Source organism: Haematobia irritans, chromosome 3 (assembly GCF_050003625.1).
Source record: "Haematobia irritans isolate KBUSLIRL chromosome 3, ASM5000362v1, whole genome shotgun sequence".
In the NCBI taxonomy this organism is placed as follows: Eukaryota; Metazoa; Arthropoda; class Insecta; order Diptera; family Muscidae; genus Haematobia; species Haematobia irritans.
In genome coordinates this window covers 185,180,218-185,191,707 of record NC_134399.1, presented here as the reverse complement: position 1 = coordinate 185,191,707, position 11,490 = coordinate 185,180,218, and the positions used below count along the sequence as shown (strand labels likewise).

Below are 11,490 nucleotides of genomic sequence, written 5' to 3'. Positions count from 1 at the left end.
ATTTATTGGGCATTCGATAAATTGATAGAGGGAAAGGAGTCATTCGTTGTATTCGTGATCTCCGAGCGAGAGACACACCACTTTTTACCTCGGTTACCGATATCATTAGTAGGCCCAGACCATCCTAAGCGCTGAGCTCCGACGGCTACTGTTGTTGAAAGATGCTGGGAGTACTGGGATTTGAGTACTTGACCAACTAAATTTGTCCTTGGTATCAATTATTTTGACCTATGTTTGGAAAATGGGTCATAATGTCATAACAACACACATAGCCATAGGCATGGGAGCCACCGTGGTGCATTGGTTAGCATGCCCGCCTTGCATACACAAGGTCGTGGGTTCGATTCCTGCTTCGACCGAACACCAAAAAGTTTTTCAGCGGTGGATTATCCCAGCTCAGTAATGCTGGTGACATTTCTCAGGGTTTCAAAACTTCTCAAAGTGGTTTCACTGCAATGTGTCGTTCCGTTCGGACTCGGCTACAAAAAGGAGGTCCCTTGTCATTGAGCTTAACATGGAATCGGGCAGCACTCAGTGATAAGAGAGAAGTTCACCAATGTGGTATCACAATGGACTGAATAGTCTAAATGAGTCTGATACATCGAGCTGCCACCTAACCTAACCTAACACACATAGAGAGGAAAATACTCATGACTCTTGATCTATCACAGGAATTCGTCCAACAATATCACATTGTATGAAGACATTGTGGATATGTCGCTATCGTGTGCGTGCGCCAGTAGTATGTGAATTTTAGAGATAAGAAGTCAAAGCCTCGTAGAGTGAAACAGAGAATACCCCAAAATGGGGTGATATCTCCGGGATTGTTCAACCTATACCTATCTTCGTGAAGAAACCAGTCAAGTGCCTTGCAAAGGGATAACATATAGACCGGCCAGAACGCTACCCCTAGAACTTCGACAGCGTGCCTCCGCAGTACTCCCGCGGATAATTTTCATGAAGACACTAAGGGTGCTTTCGATTCGCAAAAAAATATGTTGGCTTGGTGTTACACTACTTCTTTTCCCCAAATGATACTGTCATTCCAAAAGTTATTGTTAATTCATAATATTGTGAGGGATACTGGATCCCAAATCTATGACAGTGTCCTTCATATTTTGCACTCAATTTCGAGAATGTTGCACCTTTTTTCCCCAATTAAAATCACCATAAGATTCTTAAATATGTTGTAAAAACAGTATCACCTGGATTTTTATCGCAGTAACGATCCAAATCATCATCTTATGAGTAAACAATAGCCTTCCAGGAATGTAGGGGTTGGTCTTCATTTCCTAAGCGTGAGATCCATCGTTATTAAAGCCGGTTTGAGCATGATTCATGAGGATACTGTGACTGAAGAGGTGAGAAGCTACATGGTTAATTGTGTTCTCCGACTTCGAATAACCCAAAAGTTAAGTGCTTCTTTACGTATAGCCTGAAGACGACGGAAAATACATCGTTACACTACGACGCTTAGTTTGCGGTCGCACTTGGGCAACAAAAAAGGTTTTGTCCAACCTGAGAATGCACAGGTTCAACTCTCTCTGTCGAATTGGACAGTATTCATGAGGATACTGTAGCCGAAGCGCTGAGAAGCTTCACGGTAAATCCAGTTCTCGGAGTACGATCACCGACCATAGCGCCGGCAGACTGGAATAGTTTTGGCCCAACAAAGATCTGGCAAATGCAGCTGACCCAATTCGTTCCTATTAGCGTACCTGACTTGTGGTCCATCCGTTGTCGTAGGCCACATTACACGCGTCAACTTTTCGCTTCCCCATGAAACCCATGAAACATGATCACCATCAGATAACTCTGGGCGCATTCCATCTTAGTCGCAGAGTTCCACGATCTGGATACAAGCTGAGGAATACAAAAATGGATGAAATTCTCCTCCTCAAAACTGAAGACACCGATGAAAGGAATGAGTTTGCTACGATTGAAGATATAAAGGAAACCCCGAAATAGTAGCTGTTGGCTATGCCAGAAGCTACACTGATCTAACAATTGACAAAAAAATATAGTGTACCAAGTATAGCGGCTCCAATACGGCACCAGATTTCTAATAAAATAAAATTTATTTTATATTTAAAAATTTTGTATTTATTAAGACGAGTTTGGTTTTGATTCTATCATAGATTATTGTAAGTTCTTTAATTCTATACAACATAATTCATAATTTTCTACGATAAAAGTGTCTTTCGAAAAAACAAATATGATTTAAACTTTATTTACAAATCGTACAGATAGACTCATAAAATTCAGGACAGTCAAAAGAAAAAAAAGAGAAAAAAAAACAAACAAAAAACAAGGATTTGTGAAACAGGAAAACAATATAGAAATAATTGCACAATTTACTGGTCTTCTGGTATTGAATATTTTACACAAAAATATACCGGGGAAAAAGATCAACCAAAGTTTCGTCAATAATAGTTTGTGGATATTGATTCGATTTATTATGGAAACTGAAGGCAGATAAGAAACTTTCGTGGTCATCTTTAAGAACAAAACAAAAGAACGAAACATTGGGCAAAATGAGCATATAGGATATATAGAATAAACATAAATGAAGTACTTAAAATTTAAAATAATAAACCTATTATAATAATCAGGAATCACTAAGAATATCTTTTAATATGGAACTTGAATTGCGCGTTGGTGAGAAATCATCCAGTACAGTGGAGGTTAGTAGTAGAGGTTGTATGGGCACTGGTGTATGAGTTGTTGTTGTAGTAGTACCACTTGAACTACCACTCGCTTGTTGTTGTTGTTGTGTTAATGCTGGATTTGTGATATTTGAAGAGCGTCTGGAATTGGATGTCGATGTTGACGATTGATTGGAATGTGTGATGTTTAATAGATTGGGCATTTGTTGTTGCTGTGATTGCGGTTGTGATTCCTGTTCCAGAAATTGTACAAAGGCTTGAACTAAATTCTCTTTTGAATGGGCACCTGTAAATGGAAAGGGGAAGAATAAGATGTAAAATAAAATAAGGGTAAAAGGTTAAAAAAAACAAAAACAGTAATTTTGTAGATCTAGCATATCATACGAGGCAGATTCGATAAGTACTTTACCCCACCACTTGAAGTAAGGATAGTTTTCTATCGTATAATATATAGAAAAAAATTCCACGAAAATTTTTCCAATTTAAATCTTGAGTTTTAAAAAATATTCAACTAAAATTTTAATTGATTCAACAAATTTTTTAATTGAAACAAAATCACAAAAATGAATAATATCAATTAATTTTTTAATTGATACTATCATTTCTGTGATTGAAGACATTTCAATTAAAAATTAATTGGATCATTAATTTCGTGATTGAAGACAAAAATATTTTTTTTGTGTCCAATACAGTAGCTCTGTTCTACAGATTCACCACTGAGGATCTACAGACCCACCACTGAGTTCTATGTATCTAAATTTCTACCACTGTGTTCTTCGGATGTAAACGTCCACCGGAGTTCCTTGGATCTACAGTTCCTCCACTGAGATATTCTTATTTACAGTTCCACCACTCCTCTTTTTCAAGTCAAACTTGCATCGTGAGTTCTTCCGATCTCGAGTTTCACCACAGAATTCCTCGGATTGACAGGTCAACCGGAGTACTTCGAATGTACAGTTCCGCCACTGAGTTCTTCGTATCCACAGTTGCACTATGAGTTCTTTGTATCTATAGTTCAACCACTGAGTTCTTAGGATCTATAATTCCTCCAGAGTTTTTAGAGTTCTAACACTGAATGCTTCGAATTGCATCGTGAGTTCTTCCGATCTCGAGTTTCACCACAGAATTCTTCGGATTGGCAGGTCGATCAGAGTTCTTCGAACCTACAGTTTTGGACTCGGCTATAAAATGATACCTTGTCATTGAGCTTTACATGGAATCAGACAGCACTCAGTGATAAGGGAGAAGTGAAGGACTGAATTATGATGTGATACATTGGGCTGCCACCTAACCTACAGTTTCGCTACTGTGAGTTCTTCGTTTCTACACTTTGATCATCGAGTTCTTCGGATGTACAATTCCTCCCATGAGTTCTTCGTATTTACAGTTCCACCAGAGATTTTCGGATCTACAGTTTCATCACAGAGTTCTTCGGATCTACAGGTCGACCAGAGTTCCTCGTATCTAAAGATCCACCACTAAGTTCTTCGCATCTAGTTTCCCCAATTCGAAAAGCTCACCGAATTTATCAAGAAACTAATAAACACTACTACAAGTTTATACTACCAGTTTATGATCTACTATAAGTGGACAACTTTCTCGGTTCTTGAACGTCTGCTCCATCAGATTCCATCTCATGGCTCTGAACAAAATTCCTGACGATAATGTAGCTGTCCCATTGCCCATTTGCTTACCCAATTAAGCCTACCCGATCTTAGTCGCAGACTTCCAAATCGCAAAACAAAAATGGATGAAATCACAATACACTGTTACAATAACAATAACAACGACTGAGACAACTAAGTTATACTATGCCATTGCACAAGTTCGACGCATCTGAGAGGATCACATCTGAGTATTGTTGTTGTAGCCCTTTTTTTGTAGTTTCGAGTTTTTCAGAAAATAAATATACACCCAATGGCGGTTTGCAGTCCTTGGAAAGAGTTGAAAACTCTGTATCCACCCCGGCCCGAAGACCCGACTGCATAGTCTCCATTCATCGTATTCTGTCTGAATGTCGAATTGGGCTACTAACTGCTACTCCATTCATCAGATTGTGTTGATTTGCCGCCGAGCGAATTTTTTTTTTGTATATTGCTGGGCATACATATATTCAATTGAGGAAGTCGTCGCCGCCAAAGCGGCCTATTTGTGGGCTTTGAGAAACAAAATTTTGTTGACGGATTAAACAAGAGAATAAATTGAAACAAAAATGATTCTTTTGTCAAAGGTTAGGTTAGGTTAAAGTGGCAGCCCGATTAAGATTCAGGCTCACTTAGACTATTCAGTCCATTGTGATACCACATTAACTAAAAGTACCTATTACATATGGGCACTTCTAGTTTTAACCGCTGAACCTTCTTGATTATTTTTCTTTGTTGAACCAACCAGATTGTTCCAAAAACATTAGCAGACTGCTTAAGTTAACGTTTTCCAGATCCGCCAGTAATCTGAAGCTATATGCTCCTAAAAGTTGCTTGCGCTTTACACAAAATGCAGGACACTCACACAAGAGGTGTTTAATTGATTCTTTTTCCTCCGCATCATGACAGCTCATACAATAGTCATTATACTTCGCGCCAATAGTTTTTGCAAAATCTCCTATCAGGCAGCGACCCGTTATAGCAGATATCAGGAGTGATATCTGACGTCTCGAGAACATTAGCATATCTAGTGTGCGGTTTAAGTTGAAATGGGGCCATATTTGCTTGGTGTCGTTACAACCCTTGCAATTCTCCCATCGAACATTTGCCATCATAACAGCCTTCTCACGCAGCATGAGCTTGCAGGTAGCTAGGGGCATACCAACAAATTCTAGTTCCCCTGGAATATGTAAGGTAGTCCCTAGCCTTGCCAACTCATCGGCTTCGCAGTTCCCCGGTATGTTCCTATGGCCAGGCACCCATATTAGGTGAATATTGTACTACTCAGCCATCTCATTGAGAGATTTGCGGCAATCGATGGCCGTTTTCGAGTTGAGGAACACAGAGTCCAAGGATTTTATTGCAGGTTGACTGTCTGAGTATATATTAATGCCCACATTTTTTGGAACATTACTTCTCAGCCAATTCGCCACCTCTCTTATTGCTAATATTTCAGCCTGAAAAACACTACAGTGATTAGGTAATCTTTTCGCTATTTGAAGTTCCAAATCATTAGAATATACTCCGAAACCCACTTGTCCATCCAATTTGGAGCCATCAGTGTAGAAATCTATATATTCTTTATTCCCCGGGGTCTGTGTGCACCACGCCTCACTGTTGGGGATTAGAGTCTCAAACTTTTTGTCGAAAAGTGGACTCGCCAAAGTGTAATCCACTACGTTAGGCACATCTGACATTGTTTTGAGGACAGAACTGTGACCGTAACCTTTTTCCGACCACAGCGATAGTTCGCGCAACCGCACAGCCGTTGTTGCAGCTGACTGTTTGGCCAAAATGTCTAAAGGCAATAGATGCAGCATGACATTAAGGGAATTTGTTCCTGTCTTGCTGAATGCGCCTGAAATACACAAACACGCCATACGCTGAACTTTATCTAAACCAGTCGGTTTCTGAAGTGCCGGCCACCAGACTACAACACCATATAGCATTATAGGTCTAACCACTGCCGTGTATAGCCAATGCACAATTTTTGGTTTTAGTCCCCACTTTTTTCCTATTGCCTTTTTGCACGAGTACAAAGCTACAGTTGCCTTCCTCGCCCTTTCTTCAATATTAAGCTTAAAGTTCAGCTTCCTGTCCAAAATAACGCCAAGGTATTTTGCACAATCACCAAAGGGAATTTCAATACCCCCTAAGGAAATAGGCCTAACCATGGGAGTTTTGCGATCTTTGCAGTACATGACTAATTCTGTCTTTGCGGGATTTACCCCAAGACCATTGTCTTTCGCCCATTTTTCAGTCATCCGGAGGGCCCTCTGAATAATATCTCTGATTGTGGATGGGAATTTTCCCCTGACTGCCAGAGCTACATCATCTGCGTATGCCACCACTTTTATCCTTTCTTTTTCTAGAGTAACCAGAAGGCTATTTATAGCAACATTCCAAAGAAGAGGTGATAGAACTCCTCCTTGGGGAGTGCCTCTGTTCACATACTTTTGTATGTTTGCTTGTCCTAGTGTGGCTGAAATACGTCTCTTCATTAGCAGTTCGTCTAACAGCCTGAGTATACATGGATCAACATTCAGAGTTGTCAGTCCATTTAATATCGAGCTCGGATGGACATTATTGAACGCCCCTTCGATGTCTAGAAACGCCACGATTGTGTATTCTTTGACAGATAGTGAGCTTTCAATAAAGCTGACTAGTTCATGTAGTGCGGTCTCAGTAGACCTGCCCTTCGAGTATGCATGCTGTCGTTTCGAGAACAAACTTGAATCGATGCTAGTTCTAAGATAAATATCTATCATCCTCTCCAGAGTCTTAAGTAGGAATGAGGATAAGCTGATTGGTCGGAAATCCTTCGCCCTCGAGTGAGAGGCTTTTCCCGCTTTAGGTATGAAGACGACTTTTGTTTCCCTCCACTTTCCTGGGATATATGATAAGTTGATACATCCTTTATAAAGGGTGATTCTTTTGAGGTTAGGATTTTCATGCATTAGTATTTGACAGATCACGTGGGATTTCAGACATGGTGTCAAAGAGAAAGATGCTCAGTATGCTTTGACATTTCATCATGAATAGACTTACTAACGAGCCACAACGTCGAATTTTCAGTGAATGGGCCCTAGAAAAGTTGGCAGAAAATCCGCTTTTTTATCGACAAATTTTGTTCAGCGATGAGGCTCATTTCTGGTTGAATGGCTACGTAAATAAGCAAAATTGCCGCATTTGGAGTGAAGAGCAACCAGAAGCCGTTCAAGAACTGCCCATGCATCCCGAAAAATGCACTGTTTGGTGTGGTTTGTACGCTGGTGGAATCATTGGACCGTATTTTTTCAAAGATGCTGTTGGACGCAACGTTACGGTGAATGGCGATCGCTATCGTTCGATGCTAACAAACTTTTTGTTGCCAAAAATGGAAGAACTGAACTTGGTTGACATGTGGTTTCAACAAGATGGCGCTACATGCCACACAGCTCGCGATTCTATGGCCATTTTGAGGGAAAACTTCGGAGAACAATTCATCTCAAGAAATGGACCGGTAAGTTGGCCACCAAGATCATGCGATTTGACGCCTTTAGACTATTTTTTGTGGGGCTACGTCAAGTCTAAAGTCTACAGAAATAAGCCAGCAACTATTCCAGCTTTGGAAGACAACATTTCCGAAGAAATTCGGGCTATTCCGGCCGAAATGCTCGAAAAAGTTGCCCAAAATTGGACTTTCCGAATGGACCACCTAAGACGCAGCCGCGGTCAACATTTAAATGAAATTATCTTCAAAAAGTAAATGTCATGGACCAATCTAACGTTTCAAATAAAGAACCGATGAGATTTTGCAAATTTTATGCGTTTTTTTTTTTAAGTTATCAAGCTCTTAACAAATCACCCTTTATATCACCGACAACCAGATTGTCAAAAGATTCTTGTTTTGTTTGTAGACTATGTACTTATCGGCCTCATCAGAATTTTATAAATTTTTCATTTATTTCGAATTTTATAGTTACCTGGTTGACCACCACCGCCTCCAAGTAACGATCCCAACCAGCCTCCTTGTTGCTTATTGAGACCCACTTTATCGGTTTCTCCTTGATTGAAGTCCAATACAGAGGAAATCATTCGTAATATTTGCTGTTTATCATTTGGATTTGTGCTAACCACATAACCAATTAGAAGGCTCTTAATTAAGGTCTTTTCAATTTTATCCGATTGACTAGATTCTGCAGACGATAATTTCTGTTCCAAGGTAACATTTTGATGTTTCAGTGAGTCGACTATAAAAGAGAAGATATAAAGGAATTAAGATTTTATAAAAAAATATATTTATAGAAAAAATTAAAAAAAAAGATTTAAAATAATAAAAACACATTGGAACCACTTCACTTTTTTTAATTGCTGGTTATTTTTCATGCTCTTGCTTTTTTTTTTGGATAAACACTTTGGGGTTTCAGTTCATTCACATCATTATGGTTTTAGGGTCATTACATGCGTTGATATTTACATTTCATCTGACTGTAAGTATGACATAAGTACTGGTCAGTTTAGATTTTGTCGAAGAAACAAACTTTGAACAATATAACACCAGTACCTAATGTAATACTCTCGCAGACAAAAGCAATTTTTCTTTCTTCTCTTTATAGATACGATTAACACTGTTTTTCTTATTATCATTTTTATTTTTTGTTTTATTTTTTTTTGTAATAAAGTTGCATTTAGTTTTTGGAAAATTTAATATATTTTTTTTTAAACTCAAATCATGCTCAGAAACAATTTAAATTAAATCAATATTTAGAAAAAGAAGTTAACAAATAATAGGGACAAAACACAATTTCAAAAACCAAAATTAGAGGATAGCTTTAATAAGAAAAAAAAAACAAACTAAACGAAACTAAACTAAAACAAACGAAATTCAAAACAAAATGAAGTCTTCAATGTCTGGCCAAGTAATCTCCACATGCAACGTGGTCGGAAATATAAAATAATCACCACATTACATAATGAGATTGCTTGGAAACGGACATTTGTTATGTATATTATTATAATGCTGTCTTAAAGTCGTAGAGAAATTGAAATAAAACTGAAAAGTTTTTTTTTTGTAAGAACAAAGGGAAAACGTTATGATTTTCAATATTGATAAATGATAAATGGGAATAGGTGTAGTTTGTGATGTTTAATGTACATATGCATAGAGTTATATGAAATCCTAATACCCGATAGTGTAATTAATATGAGCCAAAAAACAAACTTAATTTATGAGTGAATTTGAAGTATATTTAACAAAAAATTTATCAATGAGGTCCCATAATTTATTATGCCATTCTATCTTTTTTAATTAAAAGTTATATAAAAATATAATGCATACTTTCAGGAGCTATATAATATTGCCTTTTTAAATTCAATGTGCCTACTAGTGCTGCCAATATTTTTTGGTTCTTGTCCCCAATTTGAGTCGCTTTCAAAATCCCCAAATCGCTTGTAAAAAGATAAAAACAAGTATATACGGCCGTAAGTTCGGCCAGGCCGAAGCTTATGTACCCTCCACCATGGATTGCGTAGAAACTTCTTCTAAACACTGTCATCCACAATCGAATTACTTAAGTTGCGGTAACGCTTGCCGATGGCAAGGTATCTTAAAACCTCCTCACACTTCTTCCAAATTGTATGTAAATCCATATATATTAAATCAAAAAAGATCGATCAAATACGTATATAATTCAGTTTGACAAAATTTTCTATAGACATAAAATTTTGACAAAATTTTCTATAGAAATAAAATTTTAACAAAATTTTTTATAGAAATAAAATTTAAAAAAATTTTTTTGTAGAAATAAAATTTTGACAAAATTTTCTTTAGAAATAAAATGTTGACAAAATTTTCTACAGAAATACAATTTTAAAAAAAAATTTCTATAGAAATAAAATTTTAACAAAATTTTTTATAGAAATAAAATATAGACAAAATTTTCTATAGAAATTAAATTTTGAAAAACTTTTCTATAGAAATAAAATTTTAACAAAATTTTCTATAGAAATAAAATTAAAAAATTTTTTTTTTTTTATAGAAATAAAATTTTGACAAAACTTTCTTTAGAAATAAAATTTTGACAAAATTTTCTACAGAAATACAATTTTAACAAAATTTTCTATAGAAATAAAATTTTAACAAAATTTTTTATAGAAATAAAATTTTGACAAAATTTTCTATAGAAATAAAATTTTGGGAGATTATTTTTGGCTCGAGTGGCAACCACGATTACGAGGCGAATAAAATTTTAACAAAATTTTCTATAGAAATAAAATTTTGACAAAATTTTCTATAGAAATAAAATTTTGGGAGATTATTTTTGGCTCGAGTGGCAACCATGATTATGAGCCGAATAAAATTTTAACAAAATTTTCTATAGAAATAAAATTTTGACAAAATTGTCTATAGAAATAAAATTTTGAAAACATTTTCTATAGAAATAAAATTTTGGTAGATTATTTTTGGCTCGAGTGGCAACCATGATTATGAACCGATATGGACCAATTTTTGTGTGATTGGAGATCAGCTAAATATAACTATAGACCGATATGGACCAATTTTGGTATGGTTATTAGAGACCATATACTAACACCACGTTCCAAATATGAACCGGATCGGATGAATTTTGCTCCTCCAAGAGGCTCCGGAGGTCAAATCTGGAGAACGGTTTATATGGGGGCTATATATAATTATGGACCGATGTGGACCAATTTTTGCATGGTTATTAAAGACCATATACCAACATCATGTACCACATTTCAACCGGATCGGATGAAATTTGCTTCCACATCGGTTATGGACCGATGTGGACCAATTTTTGCATGGTTGTTAGAGACCCTATTCCAACACCATGTACCAAATTTCAGCAAGATCGGATGAAATTTGCTTCTCTTTGAGGCTTCGCAAGCCAAATCTGGGGATCGGTTTATATGGTGGCTATATATAATTATAGACCGATGTGGGCAAATTTTTGTATGGTTGTTAGAGACCATATACCAACACCATGTACCAAATTTCAGCCGGATCGGATGAAATTTGCTTCTCTTTGAGGCTCCGCAAGCCAAATCTGGGGATCGGTTTATATGGGGGCTATATATAATTATGGACCGATGTGAACCAATTTTTGCATGGTTATTAGAGACCATATACCAACATCATGTACCAAATTTCAGCCGGATCCGATGAAATTTGCTTCTCT

At 36.9% G+C, this 11,490-nt stretch overlaps 1 protein-coding gene across 1 annotated transcript in view; it reads right to left on the bottom strand.

The window, feature by feature from the left end:
* Positions 1-2,076: 2,076 nt before the first annotated feature.
* Positions 2,077-11,490, bottom strand: part of Gmap (Golgi microtubule-associated protein) — a 126,316-nt gene continuing 116,902 nt past the window's right edge. Inside the window, exons 6-7 of the mRNA XM_075300410.1 lie at positions 8,275-8,541; positions 2,077-2,952 (exon numbers count right to left, since the gene is read on the bottom strand). Coding sequence (XP_075156525.1) covers positions 2,609-2,952; positions 8,275-8,541 — 611 coding nt within the window. The 3' untranslated portion in view covers positions 2,077-2,608. The remainder of the gene's footprint in view (positions 2,953-8,274; positions 8,542-11,490) is intronic.